At 42.9% G+C, this 20,099-nt stretch overlaps 1 protein-coding gene across 1 annotated transcript; it reads left to right on the top strand.

Annotated features, from left to right (window-relative positions):
- The first annotated feature begins 10,766 nt into the window (after positions 1-10,766).
- IL22 (interleukin 22) lies at positions 10,767-15,241 on the top strand. Its single transcript, XM_083699577.1, has 5 exons — positions 10,767-10,990; positions 11,607-11,672; positions 11,767-11,910; positions 12,394-12,459; positions 14,098-15,241. Exons 1-5 carry the CDS (start codon positions 10,796-10,798, stop codon positions 14,227-14,229), a joined length of 603 nt encoding a protein of 200 aa, XP_083555703.1. The 5' UTR covers positions 10,767-10,795; the 3' UTR covers positions 14,230-15,241.
- Positions 15,242-20,099: the final 4,858 nt, after the last annotated feature.

The raw sequence follows: 20,099 nt of genomic DNA on the forward strand, positions 1-20,099 counted from the left end.
CATGCAATTTCTGTTCTCATCCGAAGCAAAGTTCTTAACCTGAAGCACTATTTCTGGGTTAGTGGAGTCTGTAACCTGAAGCGTATGTATCCTGAAGCGTATGTAACCTGAGGTACCACTGTACGTGAAAATGGGATTTTTACAGGTTTCTAAATGTGTTACAGATTATCCATTGGTCATCTACCTTGATATTGTCTGAACTGGGACAGCTGATGTAATATTCTCCACATGTTGGGCTACAACTCCCATCATCCATGACCACTGGCCCTTCTGGGTCAGAGTGCTAGGAGGTTTGAGACCAACTTCTAGAGCCACCATGTCTGTCATCTGGTCTATATTATTCCTTTATTATTATAACCTTTAAAGCCCTATACAGCCTCGGACCCTCGTACCTACAGGACCGTGACTTCCCAGGGTTTCAGACGGGAGGTGTTTTTTTCGTAGCACTACCTAGAACTTCCTTTACCTTGAACTATGGCTCATTCCCATAACAAAGTGGAAGGATAAAAAATACGTATAAAATCCTATTACATTCTGATTCTTTGTTCCCATGGGGAAGCTTCTCCCTGTGTACTGGGAGGAGGGAATAAAGGAGGCAGGCAGGAGTAGCAAGCGGTCCCTTTACAAGGAAGAAGGAGGGGCAAGAGAAACCCAGCTGAGCAGAATCATGGGCTCTAGAAAGACACTAAGCAGAGGCGGAATCGGGCAGTGTGACCAGTTGCACCACACTGGGACCTTCCAAGGCAGAAAAGGGCTTTTGTAATTTCCAGTCTGGGTGGGGAATGAGACTGTTTCACTGCCAGGATGATGCTCTAGCCAGCAGTTCTGATAGCTCAACATGCAGAGATAGGTTCCAACCTCCAGCCCCAGCAGTTTCTGGTAGGAAGAAAACTGGCAGTTTCTGGGTAAAGGTAAAGGGAGCCCTGACCATTAGGTCCAGTTGTGGCCGACTCTGGGGTTGCGGCCCTCATCTCGCTTTATTGGCCGAGGGAGCCGGCGTACAGCTTCCGGGTCATGTGGCCAGCATGACTAAGCCGCTTCTGGCGAACCAGAGCAGCGCATGAAAACACCGTTTACCTTCCTGCCGGAGCTGTATCTATCTACTTGCACTTTGACGTGCTTTCGAACTGCTAGGTTGGCAGGAGCAGGGACCGAGCAACGGGAGCTCACCCCGTCACAGGGATTCAAACCGCCGACCTTCTGATTGGCAAGTCCTAGGCTCTGTGGTTTAACCCACAGCGCCACCTGCGACCCCAGTTTCTGGGTATTGAATGGATTATGGAGAAGCCCACAGAACTTTCAAAAGCTAACAACTTATACCTGCACTCGGATAAGGAGAGGGTGGTGTGGTGTGTGTGTGTGTGTGTGTGTGTGTGTGTGTGTGTGTGTGTAGATGCAAAAGGAGCAGATGGAAGAAGTGGAGGGGGGAGGGTTGTGAGTTAGAAGATGGTTAGAGGTCCTTTGTGGGTACAAGGTTTCTTCTGCCTGTATGAAGGTACTACTGTTTGCTTCCACTTACGTTATACTTTGAGGACACCAGCATGCTGGCAGTGTGGCTGTCAGAGATTGGTTTAAACTGGTTTGCCTCTTTTTCCAGGACATGTCCTCTTCTTCAGGTAGAAAATTTGAGACAAATCACATTTATTTGCTTTGAATGGCTGTCATGGCATCCTCTTTCTCTCTCTCTTCAAAATACGGCAACCCACAGTCCATCTTCCTTCACAGAATTGGGGTGCGTGTGTGTCTACCAACAACTCTCAGCACCTTTGACAAACAACAGCTCCCAGAATTCTTCGGAGAAAGACATCACTGCTTAAATTGCTGTCGTAGTGCTTTAAATGCACAGTATGAATGTGGTCTTGCATACAAATCCACTATGTACAGTGGTACCTCAGGTTACATACGCTTCAGGTTACATACGCTTCAGGTTACAGACTCTGCTAACCCAGAAATAGTGCTTCAGGTTAAGAACTTTGCTTCAGGATGAGAACAGAAATCGTGCTCCGGCGGTGCGGTGGCAGCTGGAGGCCCCATTAGCTAAAGTGGTGCTTCAGGTTAAGAACGGTTTCAGATTAAGAACGGACCTCCGGAACGAATTAAGTTCTTAACCTGAGGTACCACTGTACATCCCTATAAGTTATGATTTTTTTTGTCTTATACTGAGTGAGACCAGCTGAGCAGCAATGCCTCCCTTGTGGTTGAAACTGAAAAAGCCTGCTGCCTAGGAGTGCTGCTGTGGTTTGCAAAGGAGTGCATGTTTTGTGCAGGGCTAAGGGAAGCCAGTGCCACTTCCCTTGTACTCAGAACTATGGAAGAAGCTGCTGCCTAGGTTTGATCTGCTGCCCTGGGCGAAGAAGAAGTCCCTTCCCAGAGCCCAGCAGCCATTATACTTGATTTATTATACATTCGTATTGAACTACACTCCTCAACTTGGCCTTAGCCAGGAGCATATTTTAGGCATGTGCTCTGTGGCAAAGGGAAGTCAATATCCTGCTGTATTGAGCTTCTGCATTTGGCACACCTGAACATGGAATCCTTTGCTCCTGGCTGATCATGCAAGCAGGGTGAATGCACGACATTTCGGTGCCCAGGACTGATGGCAAATAATAATAATAATAATAATAATAATAATAATAATAATAATAATAATAATAAATGAAATGTTGTGCAGAAGAAGAAATCAAAATACCATCATCAAAGTATCTTAGTCCTATGATTAAATGAATTTTAGTTTTTTCTGACGAATGATCAAATTGATCGCATATTTGTGTGCGAGTAAATAAACATTAGAAATATGGGTGGCGCTGTGGGTTAAACCACAGAGCCTAGGACTTGCCAATCAGAAGGTCGGTGGTTCGAATCCCTGCGACGGGGTGAGCTCCCGTTGCTCGGTCCCTGCTCCTGCCAACCTAGCAGTTCAAAAGCACGTCAAAGTGCAAGTAGATAAATAGGTACCACTCCGGCGGGAAGGTAAACGGCGTTTCCGTGCGCTGCTCTGGTTCGCCAGAAGCGGCTTAGTCATGCTGGCCACATGACCCGGAAGCTGTACGCCGGCTCCCTCAGCCAGTAAAGTGAGATGAGCCAGAGTCAGCCACAACTGGACCTAATGGTCAGGGGTCCCTTTACCTAATGAACATTTGAAAGAAAACAGTGTTCTCTCTTTGTGTTATTTGTTTTTCTTCCTCCTTTTATCTTACTAACCAGTGTTCTGTTTGTTTTATTTCTCTATTTTCTCTTTCTCTTGTTTTCTCTGTGTATGTTTACTACTTTGTATTGGAAACATTTATAAAAACTTGTGGTGGGTGGGAGAAGTCCTTAATCTTGGGCTGAGGAGGACACAAACAGGAAGGAGACAGTCGGAGGAGGGGGGGCAGTCACTGCATAAAAGGCAGGGTAGAAAGGGTCTCCCAGGGTGAGTGACTGGGAGAAGAAGTAAGCTCCCAGGTGGGTGAATGGGAGTGTCTACCTCTCTGTGAATAAATTACAGGATATTTTATATATCATTTTACAGAGCAACCCCAAACCCCTTTGCATTGGATGGGGTGGTGGGTTGGGTAGTAGTAATAGTAGCAGTAGTAATAATAATAATAATAATAATTTATTTATGTCCCCCCCCCATCTAACTGGGTTTCCCCAGCCACTCTGGGTGGCTCCCAACAGAATATTAAAAACACGATAAAACAGCACACATTTAAAACTTCCCTAAACAGGGTTGCCTTCAGATGTCTTCTAAAAGTCAGGTAGTTGTTTATTTCTTTGACTTCTGATGGGAGGGCGTTCCACAGAGCAGGCGCCACTACCGAGAAGGCCCTCTGCCTGGTTCCCTGTAATCTCAGTTCTCGCATTGAGGGAACCGCCAGAAGGCCCTCAGAGGTGGACCTCAGTGTCCGGGCTGAACAATGGGGGTGGAGACGCTCCTTCAGGTATACTGGGCAGAGGTGTCCCACTTCTGAGCCCTGTTCCCTCCATTTGCAGAGGCAGCCAGTGGCAAGCCCTGTGGGTGCAGAATAAGAGTGACAGAGCCCAGCATGGCGCCATATGGCTCAATGTGGGCCTCATAATTGTGCCAGCTCCTCACCTTCCACCCTGGACTACAGCTCTATGGGTGTGTTGGTGGTGCTCTCTTAAGCCCCACTGGGTGGTGGCCAGTCTTAGGATTGGACTCTGACATTCATTTCCACCTCAATGGGGAGGAATATCTTTTCTAAGCTGACACCCACCACCCATGATTTTGCAAACGGTTTGTTTTATTTTTAATTTTTTTAAAAAAGTATTCTGAAATTTTGCTGCCTAATTCATCAGGCACATCTTTTTGATCTATCAAACATATTTTCGTCAATTAATAGAATGCATTAACTAACAGTGCACTGCATATCTACTCATAAGTAAATCTCATGGGATCCGATTAGACATGCTCTCAAGTAAGTGTGTACAGTCTAACTGCTGTCTGAATGTTGCAACTCTCTCTATCAATGGTATCTAACACCGAGTAAATTGGCAAAAATGTATAACTCTAAATCTAGTAAGTGTTGGAAATGTAAAGAGAAAGAAGGTTCTTTTTATCATATGTGGGGGGTCTTGTAGTAAGGTTAAAGCTTACTGGGAAATGATATATAATGAATGGAAAAGGATGTTTAAAATAACGTTTATAAAAAAAACAAACCAGAAGCTTTTCTTTTGGGAATTATAGTGACAGAACTACCTAAACTGTATAGAAACTTAGTCATGTATGCTACTGCAGTGACAAGAATGTTACTTGCCCCAAAATGGAAAAAAGTAGAAGTCCCAGCAAAGGAAGAATGGACACAAAAACTCATGGAATATGCACAAATGGCAAAACTTACTGGAAAAATAAGAAATCAAGATAACAGTTTCTTTATATATAAAAGAATGGAAATGGTTTATTGAATATTTACAGATAAATTGTAGGATTGTTGTAATAACCTGCAGTTTCATAAGTGTATATATTTAAAGTAGATGAATAAATGAACAAATTAAGTTAATTTGGATATGCAGAAAATATTAAGAATAAATTTAAGTAGCCACAGGAAAAGGGGGAAGGAAGTCAAGATTTGAAATGTTAAAATAACTGTAAAATTTCTGAAATGTATAAACCTGAAAATCATAAATATTTTGTTTTCAAAAATAATAAAAACATTGCAACTCTATTTAGCTATAGCAGTAGTGGGAGACTGCCAATTGCAGCACTTTCAACATGGGGGTGCTCAAACATGCATCTGATTACCTGTATGTTATCTATAGTTTGTGAATACAGGAAGCCTGCAACTTAGGCACATTTCAGTTGTGTGCATTCATCTTTAAAGCGCATGGCTTAGAAATAAATAAATAAATAAATAAATAAATAAATAAATAAGTAAGTAAGTAAGTAAGTAAGTAAGTAAGTAAGGGGGCAGGTGTCCAGGAAATAAAGACTTTGGTAATCCCACCTGCAATTGCACCCAGTGTGTTTAGACTATACAGTACGTGATTTTGCCTTCAGGTGTGATTTCTGGAAAGTAACCCCTGTGTACATTGTGGGCTTACCAGTGGCGTAGCGTGGGGGGTGCAGGGGGGGCCGGCCGCACCGGGCGCAACATCTGGGGGTTAGGGTTAGAGGGCGCAAATCCACGGGTTAGGGGGTCAAATTACTTGCCTTGCCCCGGGTGCTGACAACCCACGCTACGCCACTGGGGCTTACCGTTGAGAAATCTCATCCAAGAATTTAAAATGTGTCAAATTCATGCTACTATAACCAGGTAACAACTAAAAACACAAATCAAGTTGTCAGTGCCTTTTTTTTCCTGGGGGGATGCAGGAATACACATACCCCTACCTAAACATTTTGTGAATCTTTGTACTTTTGTCCATTCACTGTATTTATCTGAACTATAAAATGGTGATTTTCTTGAGTCAAAATGAGAGTACCCCTAAACATATTTTTTAGAAAAAAAGAGAGCACTGCAAGTTAAGCACAGACAAGTCTCTGCAAGTCCTAGGAAGATGAAATCAAAGATTAGTCTACATGACAACAGAAGGTTGAAATCAAGGAGGAAGTGTTTGTGGCTTCTGGTGCACATGCTATTCCTCTGCTTCGAATCCTCTGTGTTTTATATGGGTCAGTTGTTGAGAATATCAAACCACTTTGACTTACTAGTCACCTAGGGAAACTCAGTGTGTAATTGTGGTTTGAAGTATTACCCCAGAGCCTTTGAGTGGGAAAAGGGTGATTTCTGAGACATTACTGGAAAGAAAAAAGGGGAAAGGAAAACCCAAAATGGGGTTGAGTACCACTTTGCTGCTTACGTGATTTCTACTACAGTGGTACCTCAGGTTACATACGCTTCAGGTTACATACTGCGCTAACCCAGAAATATTGCTTCAGGTTAAGAACTTTGCTTCAGGATGAGAACAGAAATTGTGCAGTGGCGGTGCGGCAGCAGCAGGAGGCCCCATTAGCTAAAGTGGTGCTTCAGATTAAGAACAGTTTCAGCTTAAGAATGGACCTCCAGAACGAATTAAGTACTTAACCTGAGGTACCACTGTGCTGTGCTGTGCTCCTTCTCTCTCTCTTTGAAAAAAAAAAATTGAAACAAGGAGAAATCAATATTATTTCTTCACTGATGAACTCTACGTTTTATTGCAGAGTTTTTTAAAATTTGGGATTAAGCTAAAAAATATCTGATTTAACAGAAAACCTCTTCTTTGGTTAAGCACTCGGAAGTTGTAGTGAACCTGCCATAGACATAGAGCTTAGTCACAAATACATAGATCTATAAATTCACTGAAATCAAATGGATAATATACAGTACAGTGGTACCTCAGGCTAAGTACTTAATTTGTTCCGGAGGTCCGTTCTTAACCTGAAACTGTTCTTAACCTGAAGGACCACTTTAACTAATGGGGCCTCCTGCTGCTGCCGTGCCGCCGGAGCCTGATTTCTGTTCTCATCCTGAAGCAAAGTTCTTAACCTGAAGCACTATTTCTGGGTTAGCGGAGACTGTAACCTGAAGCATATGTAACCTGAGGTACCACTGTATGGGTAAATGCTGAGGACTGTATCCTAATCTGGAGTAGACATTGCTGAATTGTCTTCTCAGAGCATCTTGTCAGAATCAACTGAATTTGGATCTACTATATCAGCAGCACATGGAATCAGTTAATCCCTACACCAACCCTGTGAGGTAGGTTAAGGGGCTGTGACTGACTCCAAGGTCAAGTGAGCTTCATGACTGTGTGGGGATTTGAACCCTGAACTCCCAGGTCCCAGTCCGACACCCTAACCACTACACCACCAGGGCTTCCTATAGTCCTACTATGGGGCAGCTGTATAAATTAAGTAGGTAAATAAATATGGGGAAAGCAAAATGTCACTTAGAGAAGGTTCTGAAATATTTTCCTTGAAGCTTGCATTAGTTTTATTCTGGATTGTTTTATTTGATATTTTAATGTGTTATAAACCACCCTGAGTCCCCCCCCTTTTAAAATATGAAGTGGTATAGAAATGAAAATATAATCATAATAGAAAATTGGTCTACAAGGGGCTAATAGATGATTTCACTCATCTTTGTCTAGGACCACATCTGCCCCTTACATTTAAAGCAGCATCATACCACTTAAACAGAATAGAAAAAGTGGATAGAGAAAAGTCCCCCCACCCTCATAAACCTATAGCTGGTAGACATGCAATGAAGCAGAATGTTGGTAGATTCAGCAGAGACGAAAGAAAGTACTTTGTCACATGTGGGATAGTTGAACTATAGAATTTGCTCCCACAAAAGGCAGCGATTGCCACCATCTTGGATGGCTTTGAAAGAGGGTTGGGCAAATTCATGGAGGGTAAGTCTATCAAGAGCTGTACCAAGAACTTCTGAGCTTTTAACAATGCGAATAATTTAAATAAAACATGCTCCATGCATCATGATCTCTATGGCCCTTAGGGCACAGTCAAGAACCTTGACGTTGAAATGGATTGAGACGGCAGAATATTGACTTCCAAAGCAACAGGCCACCTTTGTACTCTTGTGGATCATGACCATGCCATAGGTGGTGTGCAACATTTTCCTATATTGGTATACAGTAAGAGCACATGCCCTGGCTGTTCTCATCTGACTCTTGAACTGTCACCACAATTGTCATATATATATATATATAATTTTCTGTTTTACAATTTAAAGTACTCATTTTTACACCCTTAAGATATCAGTGACTTCCCTCCTTCTCTTTCTATGGTTCATTTTACATATAAAAAATCCCTGCATATTTTACAAAAACTATACCATTCAGTATTCCATTATTACATCCATCAAAACTTATTTACACTGTTGAATTTATCTTAATGCTGCCAGTGTTTTCAGCTATACACAGTTATTTCCCATATATTCAATAGACATTTTCCAATCTTCTCTAAATGTATGTTCTTCTCCTCCTCTTATTCTATATGTTAAGTCTGCAAGCTGTGCATATTCTGTCAACTTAAGTTGCCATTTGGTTGGGACCTTGCTTGTTTTCCATTTTTGGGCTAACAAAACATGGGCCACAGTAGTGGCATACATAAATAATCTTTTTTTGACACCTGGGAATTTCAGTCTGAATTATCCCCAACAGAAAGGACTTTGTTTTTTTTTGGGAAAGTACTTTTAAAACTTTTTTCCAATTCATTACGGAACATTTCCCAATACTCTTTTACTCCTTTACAAGTCCACCACATATGAAAGAATGTTTCCTCAACCTCTTTGCATCTCCAGCACTTATCTGATTCAGTCTTATACATCTTAGCAAGACTACTGGCAGTTAAGTGTCACCACAATTTTTCAAAGGTTTTGTTTAGGAAGTCAGTACAGCATCCCAACATGGGTCTACAGGTTACAAATGCATGGTACACAGCTCGGCATCACTTAAGATGTTGTTTCAATGATTTACATGTCCCTTAAACTCTCCTTAGGAAGAGTGGGGCACGCTTTTCACATGGTTGAGCCTGGACAAGCAAATGGGTGCTCCTCCTTAGAAACTGGGCATGTAAGGTTCGTTCATGTAGCACTGCCACATCAATGCCCTTGAAAACAGAGATGGAGTTGACGGAGCTGGTTCACCATTGAACTTATCCCCAGGTGCCTCCTCAAAAGACTCTTCACTGACAGTGGAAGGTGCATGAACCTCCTTAATGGACCATGATGGTTACACCAGTGGTATCCAATAACACAGAGGTGGTACATTCTCCACACAATCTGCTCAGGCCTTCGCTAGGAGCCAGATCTCCATCTCCAAAGCTACTAGGGTCCCCCTTAGGTTAGTCTCCTCCTGCCATCCTGCATTCTCATCCTACAGCCTGCTGGGTCTTCTGCCAGGTCAGTCCCCACCAAGTCTATGATCTTAGGTCCCCCCACCCCATGCCCTACGCCAATCACAACATTTAGTTGCAGTGTTACATTTCACATTTTTAAAGTTTCATTGATGCATCAAACTCAATGAATGGATTTGTGCTGGGCCCAGGGGTAACCCATGAAACGCGGTTCAGGACCAGTCCAGAATCCGAAGGTTCCTCTAAGAGTCAGTCCGACAGGGCCAAGACCGAACATGAGGCAGGAAACCAGGCAAGGACAGGTACAGGATCTCAGGCAGGATCTAGCATACAGCAATGTTGCTCCCGCAACCTGGGGTGGGATCCATCAGCCTTTTATCTTTGTCGGGGTAGCAGCCGGTCCTGATCCCCTGGCGACTCACCTCCTTGTTTCGCCCGAAGGTGAGCACTCCTCCTGTGTGTATTCAGGTCTCTCCTTCTCTCAGACCTGAGTCTCTGCAGCTCGGGAGACGTCAGGGGGTTACTAGACCCAGGGACTGCCTCAGCCTTCCCGACCAAACCGGTATTGGAGCAGCTGTAAGTGATGACCAAGCTGAAGGCAACGATGTAATCCCCGCATCTGGAGCCAGGGCAGGCTCAGGCCCCTGATTTCGCCCATCTGGTGTTTGTTGCAGGGGAACCTGTACAGACTGGGACTCTTCAGGATCAAGGCCCAGACTTGGTTCAGATGATGCCTGAGGCAAAGGATCCGGTGCAGACTGAGACTCCTCTGGTTCCGAGTCCGAGCCCGAGGCCTAGGCCATCACAGGGTTCTTAATGGTAAATAGCTGGTGTGGGGATAGCTGTATGGATTGGGACCCTGGTGGAGGAAGAGGAAGGACTTTATTCTTGCCATGGTCATGATGACCCATATCAACACACAGACACACACCACCAATGTCTCCTTTTTACACGCCAGTCACACATTGGCCAATTGTGTGAATGCTGTCACATTTAGTTTGACCCTAACTTGCAGCTGTGTCGGGAACAAACCCATCTTTCTGCCCCCAGCCTCATCAACAGGGGCACCTTATAAAAATTACACAGTAAAAAACCAGTGAGGTTGTGTCTTGTGGCTTTTTTTTTTGGGTGTCGTGGTTAGTAAATTCTCAGAAGCGATGGTGGAAAGTAAGAGACTCGATGATGTCATTTTAACTCATCGCTACCTATCTCTCGAACAAGGTGGCAATGGGTATATATAGGGGAACCCTCAACTCCTTCACAGCACAGCAAAAACATTACAAGTAAGTAATAATTCCAAGTGCTTATATAATTATATTGCTGCATGTTGAAATGTAAGTTAGATGGATAATTTATAGAGCAAAATTATTATGTTTCACTATAACGTTAATAGATCTTTGTCTATTTTCATTGGGAAATTCTCCTTCTGTGTGTCTCTAGACGGTTCAAAGACTGCAGCTGTGACTTGGCTGAACTTGCCACCTTTCTCGGAGAGCCATGAATGCACTTGAGAATGGGACCAGATGCTTCCTTGTCTGGGTGTTCTGCTGCGCTTGCCTCCCTCTCATCTTCTTGGCAAGCCCCGTGCCCTTGAAGGACGCAGTTATTCATACTAACCACTCCTGCGAACTCACGAGAAACAACTTCCAGAAAACCTACTTCAGGAATCGTACATATACTTTAGCCAGCCAGGTAAAGCAATTGGTCGGCGTGCTGCAGTTTTATCTGCACAGCTTTCATATGCTTTGTACTGTCTTGTGATTTCCCCACTTTTGCTCCTTGACATCCTTGCATCCTGAAAGGATGCTAACCTGCCTTCAGGTATGTGCATACTTTAAGTATGTATGCCGCTTTGGGAAACCACAACCCACAGTATTATATTCAGCTGCCTATGAAGTGTAACCTTCTAGAGCTCATTTTATAAATAGCCACACAACCCACTCATGGTTATCTTCTACATGTAGGACTGGCAAGTATGGGGCTTTAAACATTTTGTTTGATGCTCTCAGTTCTGCTTTTCGCTTCCGATCTGTTAGGTAGCTCATTGGGCCTGCTTACCTTTGCAGCTTTCACACTCACCAGGTCAACACTAACACTATAATAACTTGTCATCTTTTTCTATAGTTCCATGTCCAGCCGCCATCTTCCTTCCCCATGTCATGGGTTGCAATCTCCTCCAACTCAGTTGTGGAACTGGAGTGCTATATAGACTCGGGGAGCTGGTGTGCCAGTGCTGAGCTTTTGAAAAAGTAGAGCCTCATCTTTCTGCCACACTCTCATTCGGTCTCTCTCTCTTTTTTTTAAATAGGGAAGACACTTTGATAAGGACACAGATAACAGATTTGTTGGGCAGCATCTGTACACCAACATCAAGGTGAGATTCCCGTGTGCATTAAACAATATTTTTCTTCTCTCTTTGTACCTTCTTGTTGTTCGAGGTACATAATTTCATTATCTTGTCTTTGCAGGTGAATGATCGCTGCTACCTAATGAAGAGATTAACAGATATTGTGGTGACAGATGTCCTCTTGACCCTCTCTGGGGACAAATATCCCAGCGCCCAGGAAGTTGCAAGTTTCTTGGCTGATTTGAATAGGAAACTGAATGGCTGTGTAAGCATCATCTATAGCTGTAGTCTGTCTCTGTTTCCCACCCCTGATCCTCTGCTTCCTTGATATTTCACCTGCTTGAATGCTTTTCCTCTAGGGAGGTGGGGGAGCAGGCAGTGGCGTAGCGTGGGGGGTGCAGGGGGGGCCGGCCGCACCGGGCGCAACATCTGGGGGTTAGGGTTAGGGGTGCAAATCCACAGGTTAGGGGGCGCAAATCCATGGGTTAGGGGGCACAAATTGCTTGCCTTGCCCCGGGTGCTGACAACCCACGCTACGCCACTGGGAGCAGGGTATTCAACTTGTGTCTGTGGCTGGTAGTTGGCAATATATTTCTAGACAAGGCAAGGTAGCAAATCACCAGCACCGAAGGTAAAGAAGAAAACCTCAAATCAAAACATCCAATCTTTCTGCCGTCAAGTGCCACACAAGCGAAAGGTGTGAAATGAAAAACCACACTGTGACTTAGCTGCATTCCTTCCTTTTCAGAAACCACTGGGAAATAAAGAACACATTGAAAGGAACCTGCAGCAAATGAAAGACAAATTACAACAGGTAAGTTGCTTTTAAAAATGTGTTCTATTTTATTTATGTACCACTTGAATGAAAAAAAATAAATACAACCCTTAAAGCAGTTTATGAAAAAGATTATTTTAAAAATAAAAATATTAATCTCCCTTTTTTGTTCATAGTTGAGTGCTAATTCAAATGGTTAGAAAAGGCATGTTTTATACAGTCTTCACAGACTGTAGTCCCTCAGAGTACACACAGGGGAATAAGGTTTGAATATGATCCATGTTAAATGAAAGCTGCATTGTAGGGAGAGCTGTGGCATATAGTGGAGGGATGGTCTATCTGTGGACCCCCAGATGTTGTTGGATGGCAAATCTCATCAGCTCTAGCCAGCAAGGCCAATGGTTAGAAACCTCTCCATTTCAGCCAGCCTTACATTGTAGCTGCATTTGCTTAGCCCACATTCATATCTGTTCCCTTTGAACTTTTATCCAGTACAAAATGTTTTGCCGCCTGAAGGTAAAATAATAATAAAAAAAATGCAAGCCTTTTGCATTTCATTCAGGGGTGGAATTGTTGTTGTTGTTGTCTGTTTATTCCAGTATTGAATCCATTGAGGTTTGATAAGGAGAAATCTGTCAGTTTTGGTTTCTCACAGTTTCTCATTTTTTTAAAACATCTTAAGTTCAGGTTCCACATGAGTGACATTTCCACTTTTAAAAAGTGCTCCTGAAAATTAGCCAGCAGTTTAGTGCTGATTTCATCAAAAATACATACAATTGCATGCAATTCTGTCTCATATGTGCACTTTTGTAAAGCATATTCCCCTTATATTCATATTTTCCCTAATATAATGTATTTTTGTATGCTGTTTTCACCAATATATGCAGTTATACCCATGCTTTATCTTGGTAAAGGATGGCTGTGTTTTGGTTCACATATTGTTTGCAAATACAGTGCAAATTAGGTAGATTTGCTTTTAGACAGATTTGCCTTTAAATGTGTGCTAAATTGAGGTATTGTCTACTATCCCTTTCACCCAATCCCTTTAAATAAATAATTATGCAAAATATAAATGAAGTAATTTATTCTTATCAGAATCTAACAGAACTCAATGGAAGATCCAAAATGACCCAAATTGGATCAATAGTACTATAGAGAGAAAATGTTCAGGCTGTTCAATGAGCATTCTTGCAGTGGGCTCCTGGGTCTTGTCTCATTCTGCTCAGGTGAACTGTCATATTAATTCCCATTTGGCCACTGTGGCTCACAGAAGGCAAATCTAGGAAAGGCATACCTGAGCAGAAGCTGATCTCATGCCTTTGTGTTCCTCCATTCACTGAATCCTGCACAAAAGAGAAAAATACCCGTGGCACGTTAAAAACAAACCTAGGAAGGGAACCCTCCATTGTAAAGCTTTCCAGTTTAACTCTGATGCAAGAACTCTGTTGCCTATTGCACAGAACCTGTTCTACTCTGTTTCTCACACTCCTGTATCCTTCTGCAGATCTTGGTTAATTGAGTGAGGCTTATGTAGAAAAACCTCTCGAGGAGTTGTGCTCTAATTCTTAGAGTACCCCCATTTCCCTCCGTGTGTGTCCCCCCCCAATCAACACAACATCTTTTATAATCTATGTTGTCCATTCTGATGAAGAAATTGTTTTTGCTTTGATTTTACAGTTGGGAGAAAATGGGAAAAACAAAGCAGTCGGTGAGCTTGATTTGCTTTTTGACTACCTGGAGGATGCCTGCACTGCAGCGCTCAAAGCCCCCAACAAGAGCCACAAAGGCAAGAAGAAGAACAACAACTGAGTGGGCAGTCAGGATCATTGCATCTTCCTTCGGTGGTGGCCTCTGTGGAACAAGGACAAATGCAACGGTTCGCTTTTAAAGGCAGTAGACACAAATGTTTTTACCCATACAGAACTCAACGGACGTATGCTTTCATGAGACCCATTTTAAAGTATCGATCCAGCAGTTCTCAAACTGCTTTATCTGGTTTAGTGGCAAACTTTGACAGAACATCTCTACAGAGTGAATCGAGGGCCGGCAAGTTAGCCTAATGCAAAACAAATTTACTTGAAAGGAAGGGCCAGCTCAGACATGTGATTGGAAACTCCTCTGGACCTGTACATAAAATACAACTCACGCCAGTCAGAGTTTAGAAGTATTGTGAAATGGAGGGATTTAGTCTTGATTAGGGGGGGGTATTGAGGGAAGAATGGGAGATTAAGAAGGCCTTTAAAAATGAGGCTGCTACTCAACTTGTGACTCTGCTGGGCTCAGATGGAGCATCTATTTTGTTACTTGGTGCCTCTGTAACAAAGACTCCAGTTTTGGTGCTAGCAGAAGAACTTCTTGAGCCACCACCATCATGGGAATTAGGATGTTAATGTTAGATCAGCCTTCCCAGAACCCTTCAGATGCTTTGGTCTACAACTCGTATCATAGCAGACATTGACCATACTGGCTGGATCTTGTGGGAGTTGTATTTCAAAACATCCAGCAGGTACCAGGCTAGGGAATTCTGATACAGATAAGCCACATGGAAGCATCTCTTTAACCTGGACCTCTTTATGAGCCTGGTGGCCCTGCATCCATTGATATGCTTGCTTTGGGATCTTTTCTTGAAAAAGGCCAATGGTTTCAATGGAATTCATTTTCAAGTCAATTGAAATCTAGGGAAAACGTGCCAAGCTCTCTAACTGAAAGTTAAGTTCCTTTTTAACACATAAAATTGGATCTTCTGATAGCAAACTTGCTTAATTACATTGAATTAACAGGTATCTGAAGAATCTGTTCTTTTTCTGTTTACTTCTCTCCAGAGGACAAAGTATATTGCCTTATTTAAAAAGCATTTTAGCAGATAGTACTATTTAATTATAATTTATTTAAAATTGTATCACATAATTTATATGAGTGGAGATTTATTTATATGATTTAATATTCTGTACCATTCTAGGAAATGTTTATGAGTTAAGCTTAATGGCAGCTTTTATGTCATAATGATGCCCTGTCAAAGTTGATCATGTCCATTTTATTTATTATGAAAATATGTATTGACTTAAAAAAAAGGAGTTTCACACATGCGGTTATTCATTAAAAAGAAATAAAAACCAAGCTCAGTGATATATTTGTTTTGCTTCAGAAAATGACATGGACAAGAAATCAATAGATTTTTTTTTCAGCCTGATGTGTAAAATCAGCATGGGACAATATGTTATGCTAGTGGTATGTTAGCTGAAGGTTGCTGAAGAATGATGTTCCACGACCCAATTACTCCTAAATCACAACCTTCCTGTGTCATTATCATTAGAGGTTTGAGAAAGAACCTAGCTCAGTGGTCTCAGGTTCAATCCCTCACATCTCCTAGGAGGGCTGGGAATGTCTCCTGTCTGAAACCCTGAAGATCCACAGCCAACCACATAAGACAATGCTGAACTTGATGGACCTGTGGCCTGACTTGGTGTGCGATATAGATCCACCTTTTTCTAGGGTACTTCTACACTAGGTATTTACACTGGATTCTTAGTCTTTATCCACTCACTTTTAGTAAGCAATGCCAGAGTTGGTGATGTGTTGCAGGAAAGTTTGGAAAGCAGATGTGAGGAACCGTTGGTTCTCCAGATCTTGATGAACCACATTGGCCATGCTTGATTGGGATGATGGATGCTGTAGTTCACAAAAGGCTCCACACTCCTGCTGAGAGGCGTGGGCTTTGCCAGTAAGAGAGAACATTCCTTACTCTTTGCCTGAAGTCAGGTGCAGGGTCAGTAGCTTAGGGGAACTGTGGGAGTGCAGAACTCTTGGATTACTTTCAGGGAAGTGGTGGAGATACAGAGGAGGAGAGAACTTTTCACACGGGAAATGACTTTGCATTACACCATTCCAGCACTCTCAGATTCCACCCTCTTTGCATGAGTTCTGTACCCTGTTTCCTCAGATATTGTACTAGCTGTTCTTCTATTAGAGCTCCCATAATAGAAACTTAAAAATAAATTCAAAAGTACAGTTCCGGTGCTGGATAAAAAACCCCCCCGAGAGCAATCTTACCCTCAGTTAACTGTGGCTCTGCTAAGTATTTCTCCATGGCTAACATAATCACTTGCCTTTCCCCATTGCCACTGATGAATTCAGTTCAGCGTCAACAGCACACTTCTCAATTGCAGTAGGGCTAAGGAGTTGGTATCCCAGCACTGTTACAACACTTAGTATGAGTCTGGGGAAAGTTTTGCGCTATTGCTATGCACATTCTGAAATACATGCAGCTGAAGGAATTTGGGATGGTGTGTGCTGGGGCATGAATGGCTGCACAGCTGAAGTCACTGTGCTCATGAGAACAGATGTGTTCGAAAATTCCTGAAGTCATTCATTCATCAGCTGGGACAACAGAGCTATATTTAAGGGGTAGGTGTTGTCATAGGCAGCATCCACCCCGATCTTCCTTCTTATACTGTCACTGCCATTCCATTGCTCACGTCAATAACCTAGCTAAAAGTCTGTGAACATATAAAAGGTAAAGGTAAAGGGACCCCTGACCATTAAGTCCAGTTGTGGCCGACTCTGGCTCATCTCGCTTTATTGGCCGAGGGAGCCGGCGTACAGCTTCCGGGTCATGTGGCCAGCATGACTAAGCTGCTTCTGGCAAACCAGAGCAGCGCACAGAAACGCTGTTTACCTTCCCACCAGAGCGGTACGTATTGATCTACTTGCACTTTGACATGTTTTCGAACTGCTAGGTTGGCAGGAGCAGGGACCGAGCAACAGGAGCTCACCCCGTCGCGGGGATTCGAACCGCCAACCTTTTGATCGGCAAGTCCTAGGCTCTGTGGTTTAACCCACAGTGCCACCCGTGTCCCACCTGTGAACATGTAGCAGTGACTAAATCCCACCTGTCAGAGTTGGGGAATCTTTGACCCTCCAGATGCCAATGAACTACAGCTCTTATCTGTTGTTGTAGTTCAGCAACAGATGGATGGTCACAGGTTCTCCCTAAACGGCCTCAGCCCCATCATTCAGTCCGGACACTGAGGTCCAGCTTTGAGGACCTTCTGGCAGTTCCCTCACTTCAAAAAGTGAGGTTACAGGGAACCAGGCAGAGGGTCTTTTCGGTAGTGGCGCCCGCCCTGTGGAATGCCCTCCCATCAAATGTCAAGGAAATAAGCAACTATCTGACTTTTAAAAGACATCTGAAGGCAGCCCTGTCTAGGGAAGTTTTTAATGTTTCATGTTTTATTGTGTTTTTAATATTCTGTTAGGAGCCACCCAGAGTGGCTGGGGAAACCCAGCAAGATGGGTGGGGTATAAATAAATTATTATTATTATTATTATTATTATTATTATTATTATTATTATTATTATTATTATTATTATTATTATTTCCACACTTCCCTTGTTCCGAGAAGACTTAGCTGAGGCTCCCTTGTCAACTTTGGGAAAGAAATGTAATGCCAAGAATACTTTTGGGTTCTGATTTATGATGCATTTACACATGCCTTGCCCATTTAGGCGGAATGGATGGATCGATCAATTTTGGTTTCTCATTCTTTCCAATCTTAAGCTCAGTTCACCACACTTCCACATCAGTTTGCATTTTTTTTTAAAAAAAGAAAATGTCCTCATGAAAATTCACCAACATTTTAATTTGAATTTATCCTAAAACAAGCTTGTATGCAATTTTGACACATTGTGGCAGAGTTACTTTGCCTAAAATAATGCACTTTTGTGTGTTATTTTCCAATAATATATTAATATTTATGCACACTATCCCTTAATCCATGCATTTTTCGTAAACTTGGGTTGGAGAACTGCATTGCAAAATTTGGATAAGTGTGAATTTCAAAGGCTTTGAAATTTGTTTTGGTTCATGTCTTATTGCGGAAAGTGGGAAGAGGGGATAACCTTTAAATGCCAACAGCCATATTTCTCTTCCATACCTACTATGAACGCATTATTTCTCACATGAATGAGCTGCGGGCTTGGTTTATAACAGGGAACTATTCTTGAAAGCACCAGTGGGATAATGGCAAAACATGGTCTGTGATGGGAAGAACATGCTACGGACATGGGGACCTTGGTGCCCCTTCTGAACTTTCTTCTCCTCTTTCTACTTAAAAAAACATGGGGGAAATAGCATATATATATTTTTAAAAAGCATCTATTGCAGATGCATAGACTAGAAATGCCACATCCTGCTGAGTAGGGGTGTGTGTGTGTGTGTGTGTGTGTGTGTATGATTTCTTTATTATGACATTTGTGAAGTTATTAGGTCAACGCCACCAAGTGATTCCTCGTGTACGTTTTCCGACCAAGCTCATTTGTTTGAACATGGGATGGGATTGCTCCATAACACTCACACAACACAACTCCCCCTTGCTCTTCTTTCCCTGCACCCCAACTCCTCAAATCTGTTGGGGGGGAATCTCCCAACTCTCCAGAGCAGATTTTTGGGGTACACAGGGGGGTTGAGGGTAAACACCCCCAGTGTTTGTTCTACTAGCAGATGGGCTTGGTTGGGTTTCACCCACAGTTTTATTCTAGTAAAATTTCTCTGCCTAAAGAAATGGAAATGAGGCTTCAGCTGTATCTTTGTGAGAACCACAGCATGTCTCTATAATAAAAATGTACATTGGTACTATTTTATCAGTCTAATCCTCTGCATTTTCACATTTCATTATTATAATTCCCTTGACTTTTGACTTAATTAAAGCAGTCTCAATAACCCAATAACACTGCAGTCTCCTGTGCTATTTCTAGCCAACCCTTATGGATTAAATACATAAAGCAGGAGTCTAAATAGATTTTTTTTATATTCATATAGTGTTTGTTTGTTTAATAGAAGAAGAGAGAGAAAGATACATTTTCTATTTGTTGGGCTACAAGGTACTTACAATTCACTTGCACTAATAGCTTAAATGGGAAGCCTCACCAATAAGGAATGCCTGTAGCTGCTAGCACAGCACTGTAGCATTAGAATGATCTGCGACAGGCCAAGGTCTCTGGGGATAGGTCTGAGAAAACATTGATAATTGAAGATTCATATTTAAGATCACAGGTGTTGCTTAGGGCATTGAAGATTGGATCGCTGATTTTATATGTCATGGACTGGCTGGATGAAGAGGAGTGGTGGGAGGCACCAGCTAGGGAACCCCCAAGTAAAATCCCAGAGGACAAAGGCCCCAGGGATTATTGGAGGGACACTGAGGAGAGGTCAGTGGGAGAGGATTGGGAGGAGGGCCAGGATGCTGAAGGGGGAACAGGGTTTAGTGAGCAGGAAGAGCCTGTGACAGGGGGCGGTTCAGACTCCAAGGCTGAAGCAGAAAAGCGGGGGCAAGAGGCTGCCGAAGAATCCAGGGAGTCTCCCTCTTCTGCTGTGACAAGTTCCCCTCCCCACCTGGTGTTCAAGAATGTGCATGATAATAAGGAGGGCAGAACAGGGACCAGAGGTGTACAGACGAAGTTTGAAACATCTGGCAGAGAAGGAGCCTTAGAGAGGAGTGGGAGATAGGGACCTTCACTCCTGGCAACTGCTCCATAGGGACAAGCCCTACTGGGAAGCGTTGCTGAGGCCACTAGGCTGAGTTGTATGTTTCCTTGAAGAAAAGTTAACTTCACTGACAAGGGAGATCTGCTTCCTTTATTGCTGACCTGCAGCGAACTCCAGCCCTGACATTCTGTCTTTC

This window comes from Podarcis gaigeae (assembly GCF_964106915.1).
Source record: "Podarcis gaigeae genome assembly, chromosome: 10".
In the NCBI taxonomy this organism is placed as follows: Eukaryota; Metazoa; Chordata; class Lepidosauria; order Squamata; family Lacertidae; genus Podarcis; species Podarcis gaigeae.